The 19,337-nt window shown below is 38.1% G+C and overlaps 1 protein-coding gene across 1 annotated transcript in view; it reads left to right on the top strand.

Annotated features, from left to right (window-relative positions):
- Positions 1 to 3,640: 3,640 nt before the first annotated feature.
- ACTR6 (actin related protein 6) overlaps positions 3,641 to 19,337 on the top strand; it is a 30,459-nt gene continuing 14,762 nt past the window's right edge. Inside the window, exons 1-8 of the mRNA XM_052001666.1 lie at positions 3,641 to 3,948; positions 7,890 to 8,007; positions 10,562 to 10,630; positions 12,629 to 12,752; positions 15,463 to 15,598; positions 15,882 to 15,938; positions 17,332 to 17,430; positions 17,519 to 17,597. Coding sequence (XP_051857626.1) covers positions 3,881 to 3,948; positions 7,890 to 8,007; positions 10,562 to 10,630; positions 12,629 to 12,752; positions 15,463 to 15,598; positions 15,882 to 15,938; positions 17,332 to 17,430; positions 17,519 to 17,597 — 750 coding nt within the window. The 5' untranslated portion in view covers positions 3,641 to 3,880. The remainder of the gene's footprint in view (positions 3,949 to 7,889; positions 8,008 to 10,561; positions 10,631 to 12,628; positions 12,753 to 15,462; positions 15,599 to 15,881; positions 15,939 to 17,331; positions 17,431 to 17,518; positions 17,598 to 19,337) is intronic.

Here is a 19,337-nt window from a genome sequence, read left to right on the forward strand (position 1 = left end):
CATAATGTCTTAGTTTGTTTGGTTACTGTTGAAAGAATTAAATGATTTCACTTGAAGGGAATGTTAACTCAAGGAACATTTATTTAGGGTCACTATGTGCCCGGCACTCTTACGTATTGGGGATATAAAGAGAAGCAAAAAAGAACCTGCCTTCAAGGAGCTGACAGTCAAATGGAGGTAATAACATATCAATTACCATGTGCAAACACGATAGACATAAATTGGAAATAACCAACATAGGGAAGGTGCTGGTGTTTTTCTTCTTTAAAATAATAGTTCTCTCTGGGAGAGAGCAGGTTTCTCGGGGAGGTTTTCTGGAGGCAGCCTTAGTTTCAGTTCAGATCAACAATTACCCCAAATGCAGCCAGGTGATAAAAGTTCAGATCTTTTATTGTCTCCAATATAGCCCGGTTAGCTTAGAGGCCTATCTTTCTGCTTGATTCCAAGAGCTTCCTCCGAATGTCTCCAAATCCAAAGGTTTGTTCTTCAGCCTCCAGCCAGCCAAGTGGAAAATGGAATGAATCTCTCTTGCCTCCAAGAGAGGACTTCAGGCTTAACTCACTTGACGGTCCCCTCTCCATGTAATTCAGCTGAACTCTCTCTGACAGCCTCTGTCTGTTTCTTATATAGAGAGTGGGATTGTGGGATATCTCCCAGGATGCTCTCTGGCCTTAAGAGCTTCAAGGGAAATGTGAATTCGGATATCTCATACTGAACCCTGAAATCTCCCAAAGGTGTGAACTCCAATGAGTATAGGTGTGAACAAAAGCACTGTATCAATTAGTTCTACTTAGTACCTTGTTTCAGGTTCTGGCCCAAAACATCTCCTTGTAAGATTAGATCAATGATACTGAACCATGTTAAATTAGATAATTATTGTCTCTATCAACTCTAATGAATTAACAGTTTGTAAAGATTCCAACAGGAAGGTGCACTAGTATTAAAATGATGGGGAAAGGCATGATGTATCATTCAGTTTCATTCAGTTTTTTGGAATGATGTGGACTTGAAAATCATTTCCTCAAAGTTATTTATTCCTCATCTTAAGTATGTTATAAAGTTCCCTTTCTTCTTTTATACTTTCTTGTTAATTTTTAAATTTTTCCTTTTCCAATGTTTTTATTTCTGAATAGTCTTCTTCCCATTAAGTCTGCCCTTGTAAGAAAAAAAAAAAAAAAAAAAAACCAAAGTTTAGCAAAATCAATCAATATGCTTACCATCACTGATGAAACATGTCCCACTTTGTTCTCATATCCCAACCTTTTTTTTTTTTCTTCTTCTTCAGCAAAAGGCATTTCCACTACTTTCCAGGACATTTATTCAGTAGATCATTTTCCCTCTAGCAAAGTACTTCTACAATATCCAAGGCACTGTACCACTAATTAGCTCAGAGAACCCGAGTGAATCATGTCACTTTCCTGGCTCTGGGCTCACTCATCTGGAAAATGCAGGGGTTCAACCAATTTATCTCTGTGATTGCTGCCAGCTCTAAAGTTCTATAATTGCATGACTTTACCCTGCAGGCATATATTCGCCAATGTGGATGTGGTAATTTGAGTTTAAAAAAATGATGCCTCAGTGGGTTTGAATTAAAATGCCTCGTGTGTGTGTGTGTGTGTGTGTGTGTGTGTGTGTGTGTGTGTGTAGAGGGGGAGAAGAGTGAGAGAAGGGAGGGAGAGAGAGATTGAGAAAGACAGAGATAGACACAGAAAGAAAGCTTGAGACAGAAAAAGAGAGATACAGAGAGAGGAGAGAGGAGAGGCAGAGACACAGAAAGAGAGAGAAGAGAGAAAGAGAGAGAAGAGAGACAGAGACACAGAGAGAAAAGAGAAAGAGATACAGAGAGAAGAGGGAGAAAGAAAGAGAGAAGAGAGACAGAGACAAAGATAGAGAGACAGAGACACAGAGAGACAGAAAAGAGAAAGAGATACAGAGAGAAGAGAAAGAGAGAGGAGACAAAGATAGAGAAAGAGACAGAGACAGAAATAAAGAGACAAAGAGACAGAGACACAGAGAGAAAAGAGAAAGATACAGAGACAGAGAAGAGAAGAGAGAGAGAGACAAAGATAGAGAAAGAGACAGAGACAGAGACAAAAAGACAAAGATAAAGAGACAGAGACAGAGACACAGAGAGAAAAGAGAAAGAGATACAGAGAGAAGAGGAGAAAGAGAGAGAGAAGAGAGACAGAGACAAAGATAGAGAGACAGAGACACAGAGAGACAGAAAAGAGAAAGAGATACAGAGAGAAGAGAAAGAGAGAGGAGAGACAAAGATAGAGAAAGAGACAGAGACAGAAATAAAGAGACAAAGAGACAGAGACACAGAGAGAAAAGAGAAAGATACAGAGACAGAGAAGAGAAAGAGAGGAGAGACAAAGATAGAGAAAGAGACAGAGACAGAGACAAAAAGACAAAGATAAAGAGACAGAGACAGAGACACAGAGAGAAAAGAGAAAGAGATACAAAGAGAAGAGGGAGAAAGAGAGAGAGAAGAGAGACAGAGACAAAGATAGAGAGACAGAGACACAGAGAGACAGAAAAGAGAAAGAGATACAGAGAGAAGAGAAAGAGAGAGGAGAGACAAAGATAGAGAAAGAGACAGAGACAGAAATAAAGAGACAAAGAGACAGAGACACAGAGAGAAAAGAGAAAGATACAGAGACAGAGAAGAGAAAGAGAGGAGAGACAAAGATAGAGAAAGAGACAGAGACAGAGACAAAAAGACAAAGATAAAGAGACAGAGACAGAGACACAGAAAGAGAGAAAAGAGAAAGATACAGAGAGAAGAGAAAGAGAGAGAGGAGAGACAGAGACAAAGATAGAGAGACAGAGAGACAGAGACAGAAAGAAAGAGAGAAAAGAGAAAGATACAGAGAGAGAGAAGAGTTCTTAATCACTGAATGGGGGTTGCCTCAGAGAAACCGAAATCTGGGAAAGACCTCCTCTTAAAAGGAGCGGGGTCTCCCCTTGCATCCAGGGCCAGCGATGGGTGGTCGCTGGAGGAGTGAGGCTGATGACTGCACAGCTCTCACTTAAATCCAATTCACTTGCAAGTTAAGACATCACTCTCCTGTTGTCACTGATACGCTACCGGAACGCAGGAAGAACAATGATAATAGTTAGTTGTAAGATTGGCAAAACCCTTTTAAAATATCATTCCGTTTGACCTTCGCAACCCCCTAGTGGGGTGCGTGCTATTTCCCCATTTTAATGATGGGGAAACTTGAGGCTAAGGCTAAGTGACTTGCCCAGAGTTATAGCTAGGAAATAGGTTGAATTGTTCACTGAGCCGCCTAGCTTCCACCTGAATGTGAAAAATACAGGGGCTGTACATTTTTTCCTGCTATCAGTGTTCTCAGCACTTAGCATGGTGCCTGGTACTTAGTAAGGGTTTTAATAAATGTTTTATTCTTTCGTTCGTCCGTTCATTCATTTAGTCAGTGGACACTTTCAGCTCCGGAGGTATGGTCCCGGTGCCCTTTCTCGGTCTCACTTTGGATAGGACTGGATGACTTCCAAGATCCGTTCCACTTCTGGACCTAGGATCCCACAAAGAAAGGCACACGGACAAACTCTTATCATTCCCGGTTTCTTTCCCCCTGCTTGGACGCCCGACTTCATAAGTCCTCATTGCGCAGGCGTGTGGCATCTGCCGGCCCTCCTCATCACGTGACGGGGGAACTCTCCAAAAGGCTCCCCTGCTCCGAGAGCGGCGCTGTGAGAAGCTAACTGTTCCTCCGGGTTCTCAGCCAGACCGAACCATAGAGAGGAGTCGGAGGACCAGAAAGAGCGGCCGCCTCCAAGGGGGAGGGGAGGGAGAGAAAGAAAAAAAGAAAAAAAAAGCGCCTGCGCAATAGTTTCCTCTGCGGGCGGAGGGGTAATGGCGACGCTCGTGCTGGATAACGGGGCCTACAATGCCAAGATTGGTTACAGTCATGACAACGTCAGGTGAGCAGCCGCTTCTCGGCTTGGGAAGAGAAGGAAAGGGCTTCTCTGACACCGGGAGAATGTGGTCCGTGTCCCTGAGCCTCTCGGCTTTGGAGTGGAAAGGAGACTCCGTAGCCAATTTTTTGGCGGCTTCGTGAGACCCGGAAGTAGGGGGGTGTTGTTGTGTTTGTAGCCGGAAGTCCCGCCTATACACGTGGGGGCCGGGGGCCGGGGAGGAAGAGGGGCGCGGTGCTAACCCGCTGGCCGTGGCTATCCGAGGAGGAAGCTGAAGCTGAAGAGGGCCAGTCTCGCCCGAGACTATAGGAGTAGCAACCAGCCCATTTATGAATTCAGCTGTCGAGTGCTTGCGATGTGTTGGGGCAGGGAGGAGGGAGGAAATGAGAGGGTCCAAATTGCAACAAGCTCCACCCCTTTCCCCCCTCCCAGCTTCTGGTCCCCTCGGTCAGGGACGTTTCACCTTCAGATTCCTTGCTTTCGCTCTGGCCCTTCACTTTGCCAGGAATGTCCCCCTTCCCTACCACCGGCTGCTTCCTTGGAGGCTCTGCTCACATTGAGTCTGCAGTATGTTTGCTGTTGTTCATTTTTATTTCTTTATGCCCCTATCTAATTAAGGTTACTTTTTAAGTTTTGTGTGATGATTGTTTCCTTCAATTAAGAGTGAGCTTCATGGGCAAGGATGATGTATTTTATTTTATTTTATCTTTATTTTATATTCTTCGCTCTGCATATACCTGCATACAGCACGCGTTTAATAATTGCTACTTTTTATAGACTCCAGGCTCTTCAGTGCCATTTCCTGGTTGCCCCACGCAGCCTGTGGGGCAAAATTACTCAAATAGGATCTTTTGGAGAACAGGGTTGCCACATGCAAATCTCTTACTTTGACATCACAGCTTCCTTGTATGGCTTTGCATAGGGAGCTTCATTCTCTTTTCAGAATGAGTGATGTGGATTATGTGTTTCCGAGTTCTTTTCCAGCTCTGGTGCTTTTACCTTACACAGTTTACAAACATCCTCCTGGAGAATGAAAGATTCTCCTGTGGCAGGTGGTAATGATACAAGTATATAACTAAGAAAGCTTCTGGAGGGGATGCTGGTTTTTTTCTGTGTGACACAAAGACTGTTAACTCGTTTTTGTGTCTTCTAATCATTCATTCAGACAAGAAGCATTTATTAAATGTCTTGCTAGGTGCTAGGCTGATGGGAATACAGAGACTGGAATGAACAGCCTCTGCTGTCAAGTAGCTTATTATTTTCTATTCAACGTAATGTTTTCAAAGTGCTTTGCAAAGTAGTTAATAATTGCAAGTTATTATCTGCCTACCTCAAGAGGTTGTGGTGAAAATTAAGTTGTTTATGTTAATGTGCTTCATAAATACAAATTATTAAAATTGGAAAATGTATTTTTATTATATAAAGGCAACGGTAGCCTTAAAGATAGAAAATTCTGTTAGCAATATGTTTTCTTGCCACCTCTATTCTCTGACAATGCAAAGTTCTTTTCAGTAGGAATTGTTTTATTTTTGTATTTGCATTCCCAGTGTCTTTCCATTCCTGATACATAATATGTACATAATAGGTATGTACTGATTGATATTAATTTTTGAAGCTACTGTGAATTTTTTAAGTTTTGGAAAGCAGTTTAAAATTTAGAAATCTTTAAAAAAATTTTTTTATTAAAGCTTTTTATTTTCGAAACATTCATGGCTAATTTTTCAACATTGACCCTTACAAAACCTTGTGTTCCAAATTTTCTTCCTTTTCTCCCCCACACTCTCCCCTAGATGGCAAGTAATCCAATATATGCTGAACATGTTTAAAAATATGTTAAATCCAATATATATAAATATATTTATGCAATTATCATGCTGCACAAGAAAAATCAGATCAAAAAGGAAAAAAAATGAGAAAGAAAACAAAATGTAAGCAAACAACAATAAAAAGACTGAAAATGCTATGTTATGATCCACATTCAGTTCCCACAGTCCTTTCTCTGGGTGCAGATGGTTCTCTCCATCATAAGATCATTGGAATTGGCCTTAATCATCTCACTGTTGGCAAGAGCCATGTTCATCATATAATCTTGTTGTTGCCATGTGTAATGATCTGATTCTGCTCATTTCCCTTAGCATCAGTTTATATAAGTCTCTTCAGGCCTCTCTGAAATCATCCTTCTGGTCATTTCTTAGAGAAAAATAATATTTAATAACATTTATATACCATAATTTATTCAGTCATTCCCCAACTGATAGGCATCTACTCAGTTTCTAGTCACTACAAAAGGGGCTGCCACAAACATAAAATTTAGAAATCTTAATACCCCTCACCTGCATTCTTTCTATTATAAACATTTGATCATATACTATGTACAAGACCCTATAGGCATATAAAAATAACACGAGTTCCTTAAAGAATGTAGAATCATGAGATGCACACAAATGCATATAATACAGGACAGAAAAGCTCTATAAAAGTGTTGTATGCAAGATGCCATGAGAAAACAGAAGAGAGAATTATTACTTTTGGCATAGGAAAACAGGAATGCTTTGAGCAGAGATCTTATTTTTAATCCAGCACTTAGCCCTTGCTAAGTGTAACCATGGGCGTATGTGAAGTGATACAGGGAAATTAAGCTCTTTCGTAGTCTTAGTTGATGGCAGCTGTATGCTTTCCATAGGGTCGCTATGAATATCGAGTGTAAAGATGTGAAACACCGCACATCTTAAGAGTCTCTGTAAGTGTCTCCCAGTGTTTTGGAGTGTCATTGAAGGGATGTCATCAGAGGGTAGACAGGCAGGGGTCAGGAGGGCATTGCAGACAGAGCCCCAGATAGTTGAGGGGAGAAATCAGAGATGAAACTGGCATGGTAAGTTGTGGAAGGTCTTCAGTCTTTGACTAGGAAGTTTGGGCTTCACTCTGAAAGTGTTTGTGAACCATAGAAGGTTTCGGACAAGAGAGGGGCTCGATCAGAACTCACCTCCAAATTCTAGATTATTGGATTTGCTTCCTCTGTGGGCTTTCTGACCTAGTAATAGTTGTCCATAGCTTATATATCTAGTTTTGGCCAATAATACTTTTCACTGTTCTTCAATACATTTTGTTTCTAAACAGTGATAGAACCTTATGCCAGAGTAGACATCTAGGACATGTTCTTATCATCTGGTTCTTTGGATCAGAAGTGATTGATGACAGGCATTGTGCTACTAATCTGGGCTGTTGTGTCTAGTTCATGTAAAAAAGAGCTTCTTAAACTTTTTCCACTTATTACCCCTTTTTGCCCAAGAAATTTTTATATATAAGTATTATAAAATGGGTAGACAAATCAAATATTTATTGATAATAAATCATAAAGAAATTTGATTTTGAAACAATTCTTTGGTATACATATAATTTTACCATATATTAAAGATGAAAGCAAACTTGCATATTAATGAGATGGTTGTACTTGTTTATTTTTACATAAAGAATTAAATCTTGATGAAATATTTGACATTGCGGGATGTAGAGCATTCAGAAACTTTTTTCGTATTAGCAAATTTTTTTGCAACCTCTACATTCATGTGACTCTTTAAGAAGCTTTATTGTAGACTACTTCCATGTTATTTTTCAATTAGGAGTGTCATTTTATGTCCCAATTGAAGAGCCTCCTGAATGAAATCCTAGATCCCCTGTTTAACCCTTCCCAATCTGATCTCCCCCTATATATTTACGTTTCCCATTGTGAATGCTTTACTCATTAGACACGTCTTTGTTGGCGCTTTTACCATAGGTAATAAAAACTAGAGGAAAAACTGGAAAAATGCAAACAAAATGTTTATTATCAAAATTTTCCATTACAGGAGTGGGGGGGAATGGGGAATCTGTAGGGAGAAACATGTTTTCCTAAAATTTTCCAGGCCTTCACATCTCAAGGAGTCTCTGCTTTTTTTTTCCTTCAACAGTGTTATTCCAAATTGTCAGTTCCGGTCAAAAACAGCAAGGCTCAAAACCTTTACAGCCAATCAAATAGATGAAATAAAGGACCCTTCTGGACTCTTTTACATTCTGCCTTTTCAGAAGGTAACTAAATTATGCATGATTTCCAGCACAATGAATATAATTGACTGGTATAACTGATTGCTTCTTTGGTGTAGCAGATCCCTTCCCTGGAGCAGATTTCAACCTTCTGTGTCCTTCCATCTTGACCAACTCTTAGCATATTCTTCAAATAGTCAATGAAGCAAGAGTTCTGTATATTCATTTGTGTCCTGGAGCCCTTCAGCTATATCTCAAAGCTCTAGATTCTTTCTTAGGATCCTACTTTTAGATACATAAAGTACAAATCATGGGAATACAAAGGAAAGTAGTTATAGTGAAATATCAGAATATCAGAAATTATCAGAATTTTTTTTAAGTTTATGAACTACTTGAGAATGCCTTTTATTTCATGCTTTGTGCACAAGTCATCTGTAACCTGTTTATACTCATCTTGAATTTTTCTGTTATCCTTTTTGTCATCTGGAAATTTGATGCTCCTAATATTAGAATGTTTCATAATTTGAAGATCTGTATCATACTAATATATGAGGCAGCAGAGGCTTAGGGGATGGGAAACCAGCATTACCTGGGCATTAACTTTGTGATTCCATAGTCACTCAAACCTTAAATGTCCCACACAACTCTCTGAAAAGTATAGAACAGTTGTTGATTTATATTGGTGGGGAGTGTTTCCTCCCAGAGATTTTCTGAAACCAATGAAATCACAGGTTTGGGCCACAATAGATCAGAAAGATAACTGTTAAAGAGATGAGCTTTTGCAGTGGGGAATAGCTTAGGACCATTGAAGAACTGTACAGTTTCCCAGATGCAACATTGTATGATTTATTTCTCCTTCTCAAATCTGGGTTTAGCTCATTATTCATCTCCTGCATATGTTTAAGGTTTTGTGTGTGTGTATGTGTAAATCACTGGACTACCTGTCTAACTGCAGTTCATAATCTCCTAATAATGTACATTTTTCATTCATGATTTTTTTTAGCATAGCTAGTTAAATGTTTTAAAAATAACTATGGATAAATTTAAACTAAATACAAGTTATTAATTTAAAAAATAACTAAAGTTTTTACCAACATCAAAAATTTTCCTGAAATCAAATAAGTTTCTCAAGAATAAATGGCAGTGAGGTTATGTCCAGGTAAGCTCATTTAAGCTATCCAAGCAGATTTCCCAGTATGAGTGAATGTACTTGTTTCCATTATAAGCCAAGCAAGATGAACCCTTCTAATATCAGAAAACAAGCAGATATAAAATGGCAGCTTTCGTCTCTTAAATTATTACTAATTTATTAAATTATTAAAGGATTACTTCTGTCCATTTTGAGGTAACAGGACTTAAAGTGGAACCCTCAATGAGAGAAGGTAGGTCAGCAAGGGAAAGTTGAATAATTTGTGTTATCTGTAGGTGATACAAGTAGTTTCCATGGATTTCTTCTCCTTCCCCTCCCCTCCACCCCCCAGGTTTTCTTTCTCCTCCTCCTCATTGCTGAGCTGGTGCTTGTGGCTTCTCAGCAGCTTTCCTTCTTCACCATTTTAGTTCCTCCCATCATCTCTGCCCTTTATCTCCATGCAGATGTTCAGGTTGAGGTCTGTTGTCCCACCTGCTCTCCTGAGGGCACACTGCCAGCTTCTCTGGGGCCATATTCCCCAGATGTCTCCTTTGGCATCTCCAGTTCAGTGTGCTCAGATGACTTTTTAGTTTTCTCTTTTCTCCCCTGCTGTTCTTTCTGACATTTTTTCTTCCATTGGTCCCATCTACTTTGGCATTGTTACTGTTGATCCTGTTCTCTCTCTTCCCATATCCAATTATTTGCCAAGTCTTGTTGATTTGACTTTGACAGCATCTTGCTTTAGACCCCTCTTCTCTATTTTTACCGTTTTTACCCTAGAATAGGCCTTCATCACTGCCTAAAGGGACTCTTATAATAGGATCCCCCAAGACTTTGTCTCCCTTTTCTTTCCTCTCTCACCATTGCTGCCTTAATCATTTTGCATGGATGGTTAAATTACATTGATCAAAGCTTTTCAGTAGTTTGGTCCCTCCACAAAGCGGTTCCATTCTTTTGTTACAGCATATCTAATACTATCTCTTTTGCATACTCTCTAGTAGGCAAATTAGATTACCCAGTGTCCCCTATGTGCTCTGACCTTTTCCTGCCTCTATTCTTTGCCTCCCAGAAGTGCAACAGCCACAGCTACTGAAGAAAGCTTCAGAGCCCTCTCCTTTACTTCACAGTTTTGACTCCTTCTCCTCATTTGAAGCATATCTCAAATGCCACTTCTCCAGGCATATTTTTGACTCCTCCACCTTACCCTTTTCAACTTCACATAGCTTTTTTCTGCATTTTTTTCCATTAGAGAATAATTAGATATTATACTTGTTTATGTATATTCTTACTCTTGTGTATATTCTACTTACCTAGTAGGCTAAAAATCTCATGGGGGCAGAAACTTTCTCAACATTTTGCATGAATTCTGTACTTTGTAGTTTCTTAATAAATGTATGTTGTTTGAATTGTTTTATTATTATTTGGACTTCTTTCCATTAGATGTTTTAAAGATTTTTTTAATTCTTCAAGGGCTATTTGGTGAATTGGGATGTCCAGAGACAAGTTTGGGATTACCTTTTTGGGAAAGAAATGTATCAGGTAAAAATTATACTTTTTAATAATATTTCCAAGGCTTTTAAGATATTAAATATTTTTATTTTGAAAGTGTTAATATAGTTACTGTTTATGGTTATTGAAATTGAAATAATACATTTAATGCATTTGCATTTGGTCTATGGTAGGTTAGACTTGAATTTTCTAGAGTACTTTAAGCTTGGAGTTAAGGATGGGAATGGTACGGGAGCAGGGAGGTGTAGACTTATTTTTTTTTATCATAATGGGAAGTAACCATCATAGAAACTCCCTACAGTCATGAAAGTCTCTTAAGAGATAGCTGGCACATCATGAATAGAGTTCTGTAAGCACCCCTGGGTTTGTACACAGGCCTGTACAATAATCTGTGAAGTTATGATCACCAAGAGGTTAAGGGAAATACTTGTAGCTATTTAGCCATTGTGTGTCTAAGGCAAGATGTGAACTCGTTCATACCATTTGACACAAAGATTGTTATACTGTCAGCTATACTATTTGTAAAGTAAATCAGGTTTCTCTTTCCAGTTTGCGAAAAAGAAAGATGACCACATCTAGAGACTGTAAAATTCAGAATTAGAATTTGTCAGGTTTCAGTATTGTGGTTACATCATATCTAAGGTATTGGATTTAAAGTTGAAAGGTTGTGCTGTCTTACTTCTGTGGGAACAGTACTGCACAAATGAATGGATGAATAAATCTTTTATTAAGTTTCTACATTGTGCCAAGCACTGTGCCAAGTGTTTGGAATACAAGCAAAAACTAAGTCTCTGCTCTCAGGAGCTAATGTTCACATGGAGGAAACAACAGTAGGGACATTTCAAATGCAAGTTGGCCGGAAAGCTTCTTTGGTCCTTAGGCTACAAGGAGAAAGCAGATGGTCAGGCCTTTTCTTTAATGTCAGCTTCACTGATAAAATGATAGGCCTTTCTGATGCAGAGCCAGGACTTTGGTGGCTAGAGCTTTCATCCCTGGGTCTCTCCAGCTGTGGCTATAGCCCCTGTAGGAGCAGGCCCCAAGTAGCATCTCCCCATGGGCTGGGATTGTGCTGTGGGCACTGGCCTGACAGTCTGGCTCTTCCCATGGCTCTGGGCCTTGGTCTAAGGGGAGCTGGGAACTGGGGATAAGGGTGAGGTAGCAGATGTGTCCAGCCCCCACTACCTCCTGCCTTCCCTATGGAACTTGCAGCTACGCTAGCAAGGGCAGTCCACCTACCTGCCCAGCTTTCTAATCCCTGGACACCTCTCATTTCCCACTTCTCTTTAGCATGCAAGCTCATCCATCAGAAGAGTTTTGTGTTCTAGGTGCTTCTTCAGTCTCTAGTGCTGAGAGTTTTGTGAAAACTGATTTAAGAGAACGTTTCATCTAAGTAAATGAGCAGAACCAGGAGATCATTATATACCTCAACAATGGTACTGTATGAGGATGTATTCTGATGGAAGTGGATCTCTTTGATAAAGACTAATTCAGTTTCAATTGATCAAGGATGGACAGAAGCACCCAAAGAAAGAACATTGGGAAATGAATATAAACTGCTTGCATTTTTGTTTTTCTTCCCAGGTTATTTATACCTTCTGAATCCAATTCTCCCTGTGCAACAAGAAAACTGTTTGGTTCTGCACACATATATTGTATCTAGGATATACTGTAACCTATTCAACATGTAAAGGACTGCTTACCATCTGGGAGAGGGAGTGGAGGGAGGGAGGGGAAAAATAGGAACTGAAGTGAATGCAAGGGATAATGTTGTAAAAAATTACCCTGGCATGGGTTCTGTCAATAAAAAGTTAAAAAAAAAAAAATGTTTCATGCTTCTCAGGAGTGAGCCAGGTTCTGCCTTGTAGCTCATCCTACATTTTTTATTCCTCTGCTTTCTTAAAAGAAAAAAAAGACCCATATAATTATTCTTGTTGTTCATAGACTCAGGCATAGCAAGATTGCTGATAAACAACTGTTATTCTTGTTGATGTCATAAGACCGCCTTTAATATGTTTTGTATTCTTATAGGTTGATTTTGTAGACACAAACGTTATAATCACAGAACCTTATTTTAACTTCACTTCAATTCAAGAATCAATGAATGAAATCTTGTTTGAAGAATATCAGTTCCAAGCAGTGCTTAGAGTGAATGGTGAGTTGTTTGGGGGGGGGAATGTAATTTTGTGGATGGCCATGGTCACAGATGGGATGAATATAGTTTTCCAATCCTGGAATGGCTAGATAAGAATGGAGAGTTCCTTGCTTCTCCCTCCTTTTATTGGGCTCTGGATCTCTATGTAAACCTCCTGTATCTGTGCTAGATTGTAGGCTGCTTGAGGACATCCCCAGGGACTGGCTGGGAGAGGATGATGGTCCTCAAGCCAAAAGATAGGGATTTGTGGTTTGGCTCTGACGCTTTGCTACTGGATAGCTAGAAGTGAATCCCCAGGCATTTTTGAGCATCTTTAGTCAAATGGAGACAATAATTTGTGTACATTTGCGATGGAAAAGCACCTTTGGGTACTTTCTTCAGTACCCGGGCAGGGAATTTTCGAGAAAGCAGAAGGGAAGAGGGAGACCAGGATGCTTTGTGTGTCTTGTCATTCCTGTGGTCATCCTAAGTGGTGTGGGAGGGCATAGTAAATATGGATTAGTAGAGTGACTCTCTAAAAGTACGTCTTGGAGCTATGGAAATCAAGAGCTGGAGAAGAGCTCCTCAAGGATCTCTTGTCTCAGTCCATTTTAGAGATGAAGATACTGGAGCTCAGAAAGCTAAAGAGCTGTGAGTTGGGGTCTTTGCAGGATTTGGGTTCCTTCTTGTTGAATGGGCCCTCTGTAGCCATCAGGTAGAACCTTCAGTTTACAGGTGGAGAAAAGGCCCAGACTGATTAGGGTGAGCTTCTGAATCAGGATCTGAATCCAGCTTTAATGATCAGCCAAGGCTCTTTGTATCCTGCCTTGCTCCCTTTGGAGGTAAAAACTAGCCCTGTGAAGACTTGGGCTCAGGTTGAAGAATCACAGATACCACAAATTGGGGAAAGTGGGGCAGCTGGGGTCACACAAATATCCCTCGGCAACATTTCTGGGGGGGAGGGATCATTTCTGCATGAATGCCACCAAATGAGGGGGGCCTCATCTCTGACATCAGCCTCCCCTTGTGTGTGCCCTCAATCTGCTTTGTTGCACCTTCTCCTCCGAGGAAGGAGTCTTTTTCACAATACTCCTGCAGGTACTGGAAGGTGCCTGCCACTTTCCCTCTGAGGGTTCTTGTTTTTCCCTTTCCTCTCCTATTCATCTCTGTCTCTTGTCTTCTCTGTCTCTGTTTCTGTCTCTTATTTCTCTCCCTTTTTTTTTTTCTCTCCCTCCTCTCCCTCCCCTTGTCTCTCTCTTTTTGGTCTTTGGCCCCGGCTGTTTTCTCAGTGTCTATCTCTACTCCCTTTCTTCCACTTTATCTATCCTTTCACTCCTTTTTTTCTCTTTCCCTCTGTCTTTCTTTATCTCCTCTCTTTCCCCCATCTCAATATTTCTCTGTCTTTCTTTTCCTCTCGCTATCATCTCTCATTTAAAGAATGCAAATAAATTGTGCATTTTTTAACTTTAAATTTAACGACAGATAGTAGCTGTGATAGAAATAACCTTTAAATGATCTTTAAAAGCAAATTTATTAAGATTTAGAATAATTAAGTTAGACAGTTGGACATCGTGTCCAATGTAGTATTTTTCCAGGTCTTATGATAAAAGAGTACAGGTAGCTGTAGTTGAGAAGGGCAGTCACCATGGGCTCTCCATATTGAAGGACGGCTGTGTTAGCTTCTTTAGCGCTTTGACAGATAGGTGAGCTCTGAGATGTGGACACGCTCTCCACCAGTGCAGACAGCTATACAGTCGTGCCCTCTTTTTTCTTGTCCTTATTTCCCATAAATTTGCCACCAAAAGCCTGAGGGTCCTTTTTAGAGCTCTTAATATCACAGAATCCCAGTGGGCTCTCCCCTGCTTTCTCACACGTGACCAACTCTCATTCTTTTTTTGGCTATACATTCTACATCTTCGGGATAACTTCCTTTATGCATCTTTTCTTGTATGTTTGTTTGCTGGTAACTTGTTGTATTCCATTCACATGCACTATTTCTCTGTGCCCCATTGGTTAGAGAGTTTGGTATCTGTGATTCATATCCATACACCATCATTGTTAAAAAATAGGCCTTTGTTGTCATTCCAAGCTCTTCAACTTTTCCCAAAGACAGTCTAGTTAGCTGTGCCTCTCCCGTTAAAGTCTAGACCCAGTTCATAGGGTGCAAAGGCCACATGGAAGAAGGGATCTTAGAGTGGTGAAGTCCTTTACATTGCCTCTGCACGTGACATTGTCCTACTTTTATGGAGCCTTAGAGCCCTGCAGAGATTCCAAAATGAGATTTATGCCTGACAATGCACAAAGATAAAAGCAAATGGTAAAGAATGCCAGTTGTCTAGATTGGGATATGCCTTTGGATAGACATCCTGTAGAATTGGTTCATCGTCCCTTATTCTTGGATATATGCTTCACATGGATAATGAACTGGGCCCATATTTGCTGACAAAAGAATATTCATTTTTCCTTTACAAGCTGTTTGCCTTGTACATCAATCTTATCTATAATTTAGGTAGTTCATAAAGTTAAAAACTATAACAAGACTTAGTGGAGATCCTTTGTAGTGGTCAGTGAGACTATCTCACAAATTTGTCTTTCTTAAATCTTGAAATTTTAGGCTCTCATGTTTCAGCTAAAGGAAATTATGTAGTCATTTTATTTGCTTTCTTTCACTCATCACTTTAAAAACATTGTATTGCAGAAGGTTGCTTAATATGTGATTATTTTATTGTAGCTGGGGGCCTGAGTGCACATCGGTATTTCCGTGATAATCCATCTGAATTATGCTGTATCATTGTGGACAGTGGTTATTCCTTTACACACATAGTGCCATATTGCAGAAGTAAAAAGAAAAAAGAAGCAATAATTCGGTGAGTTGCTTTTTGTTTTTATTTTTTTTTAATTGTTATAAATTATTGAATTGAAATTACTGTTAGGCTTAGGCAGTGTCTTAGTTTTGCTTGTTAAAAATTGTATTTTCCTTTTAAAAAAATCTTTGTTATTAGGGATGTTTTAAGACTAGGGAGGAGTGAAGGAAAGATTCAGGAATAAAAGCAGTAGTAAAAATATAGCAAAGGGTTTTTTTTAAGTAAAAGAATTATGGTGTTCAAATAAAGATGATTACTGAACTAAAATTTGATTATTCCTCTTTAGTATTAATGTTGGAGGAAAGCTTCTAACCAATCATCTAAAGGAGATAATTTCTTACAGGTAAGCCTTTTTCTGCTTTGGTTTTTATGGAGATAAATCATGAACTTTGTGCCCTTTTCTCATGGAGGCACTTCTCAGTTAATCCTACATCACATGTCATGTCATGCAGCTTTTGATGTGTTTGATTATTTGATTTACAAAATCTGAAATATTTGCTATAAATTCTGATTTTCCCTTTTTGATTTCTCAGTGTGGAAACTTAAGGTCACTATAATGAGATATTACTGTAATGAGAAAGTTGTATAATTGCTCTTTACTAAGTTGACTATTATAATGGAAATACATGATGAATAAAAGATGCAGATGCTGTTGTAAACTGCAGCTTTCTTGCTTGCTTAATTAACCCTTCTGGAATATAGAAGAAAACTAGTGAGTACAGGAGAAGATTGCCTAGCAACCAAAACAAGTGGCATGAAGTCCGCATAGTTGGTTTGTAAGAAAGTCCTTCAGGCCCTTACTCTGAGCTAGTGTGCTTTTATTTCAGATACTATGCTAATAGATTGAGATTTTGGGATTTCCCAACCCAGAGCAGATTGGAAGTGTTAAAATAGACAAGGGGTCTGCTCCAGGCTGGCACAGTGACAGCTTTTAAAAGTGACAGTTTATAACAGAGGAGGAGTCAGAAAAACTATAAAAAGTTAACCCAAGAATTTAAAAAAAACACAGCATCTCAGGGCTTTTTATTAAAAGGGAAATAGCACTATATACTTCATTAGACCTTTTGGTTGGGAGGGATAGCATTATATTATAGCATAGCGCAGTGACCATTAGTATTAATGATTATTGACCTTGACTCATTAATACGAAGATAAATAACGTTCAATATTCTTATTTCATAAGTATTGAACGTTATTTATCTTATTTCATAAGTAGTGAATCTATAATCTGATTTAGATTTCAATCCAAAATGATGAAAAGAAAGCTTTAAAAAGTGTTTAAAAAGTTAAACCTTCAACTCTGAAAACTTTACCATGTAGAAAAACTTGTTGCCCAAGGATTTTGGGATAAAGTTTTTGTAAGTTGACTATAGGTAAGTAACAAAAATTTTCTATGCTTCAGTTTCCTCATGTGTATAATTTCAGCATAATCCCTGCCTCCACTACAGTTTTGTGAGAATCAAATGAAAGGATGAAGGGAAAGGTGTTGTAAGAAATAAAAACCACCATAAAATGCAAGATGTTTATTGTTTGATTCTTTTGGAACCAAAATGTTTATTTTTATCAAAATATATATGGGTAAGGCACTGTATAAGTTTTTTCAGGTTTTTTTATTGCATTCTTTAAGTCTTCCTGTTTTTATCTTTAATGTAGAATTTAAAAACTATTTTTTTAAAAAAAGGTCATTATGACCCATATTTTAAATTTCAAATTTTCTCTATTTCATTTATTTGCAGACAGCTACATGTCATGGATGAAACACATGTAATTAATCAGGTGAAAGAAGATGTATGCTATGTATCTCAAGATTTTTATAAGGACATGGATATTGCAAAGTATGCATCTTGATATACTAATATTTGAAGACAGTTCCAGGTCATATAATATAAAACTGAACTTTTAAAATCTCTTTTCTTTTTTCAGATTAAAAGGAGAAGAAAATACAGTTATGGTAGACTACGTTTTGCCTGATTTCAGCACAATTAAAAAGGGGTTTTGTAAGGTAATTTTGTGGAGGTCATAGTTTTTGAGTTAAGAGTTGATGTTTTAATGATTGGCAATATTTCAGAGGGAGACTAAGAGTAATCATTTTAATATTAATTTTTTCCAGTGAATAGTAATATATTAATTATGTGTTCATAAGTTTTATTGTGTTTGGAAACATATTTCTTACATATTAGGGAAAATTCTGAAATTATAATTTTATATTTACTAAGCTGACATCATGTACTTGTTTTTTTAATTAATATGTAATTTGAATTACAGGGAAGAAATTTTTCACACACACAAAAATTGAACCACATAATAATATTGGTTAAGATAAATGAAAAGAGGGGCAGCTAGATGGCGCAGTGGATAGAGCACCAGCCTTGAAATTAGGAGGACCTGAGTAAAATCTATCCTCAGACTTTCTACCTTTCTAGCTTTCTAGCTGGGCGACTCTGGGCAAGTCACTTAACCCCCAATTGCCTCAATTTAAAAAAAAAAAAAAAGATATGTGAAAAGAATGACATAGTCTCATACGACGATTTTTAGTTAGGATGTTGTTAAAATTTGGAATTTCAGTGCTTTGTATTCAGGAGTTTTAAAATCCATACAATTAAAAACATTTATCACAAATATTTTCTCATTTTTGTAAGTAGAAAAGTCTTCATATGGTCTTTATGGACTCCATGATCACAGGTAATAGGAACCTTGCTTTGGGCTGTTTGCTGAAAATTGATACCTTGTGCAGCATTATGTTCTCTGTAACCTCTTCTCTGACCTAAATTGAACAGGTTTAAGTGATGGATGATACTGACTGCTTCCTAAAAGAGTGACACAGTTTATAGTAATTACACTTCTTAATGGATGCTACCAGAACTGGATTGATGAGAGCTGTGCAGTGATTGTGACCTATATTTATTATTTTTGTAACTAAAATAACTATGTCTAAGTTCTTTTTTCCAAAATTCTTATTTTTATGTGACTAAAATACATCTCACTTGAAATACTCATTTTAAAAAGGTGTAAAACCTTCATGATATATATATATATATATATATACACATACATATATATATATATATATATATATATATATATATGTATTTTTTTTTTTTTTTACCAAGAGGCAGATGGGGTTAAATGACTTGCCCAAGGTTATATAGCTAGTCAAGTATCTGAGACTCTCATTTGAACTCAGGATCTCCTAAGAATAACAGTTTAAGCAGTAAAAAAATAAGGCAAGTTAGAAAATTATACTTCATTTTGCATGAGTTCATCAGTTCTTTCTCTGGAGGTGGACAATATTTTTTCTTCATGAGGAATTATCTTGTATCATTGTGTTAATCAGAATAGTCAGTTTTTGCACAGGTAGTCATCATTACAACATTGCTGTTACTGTGTGCAGTGATTTCCCAGTTCTTTTCACTTAATTTTGCATCAAATCATATAGGTCTTGCCATATTTTTCTAATAAACTGTTCCCCCCAATCATTTCTTAAAAGCACAGTAGTATTCTATCACAATCATTACTATCATGTGACAACTTGTTCACTCATTCCTTAGTTGAATGAATATCCTTTCATTATCTAGTTCTTTGCTACTATAAAAAGACCTGCTATAAATATTTTTGTAAAGATGTGTCCTTTTCTTTTTTCTTTGTTTTCTTTGGGATACAGACCTAGTAGTGATATTGCTGGGTCCAAAAGTGAGCTCAGTTTTATAGCCTTCTAGGCATAGTTCCAAATTGTTTTTCAGGA

This window comes from Antechinus flavipes, chromosome 5 (genome assembly GCF_016432865.1).
Source record: "Antechinus flavipes isolate AdamAnt ecotype Samford, QLD, Australia chromosome 5, AdamAnt_v2, whole genome shotgun sequence".
In the NCBI taxonomy this organism is placed as follows: Eukaryota; Metazoa; Chordata; class Mammalia; order Dasyuromorphia; family Dasyuridae; genus Antechinus; species Antechinus flavipes.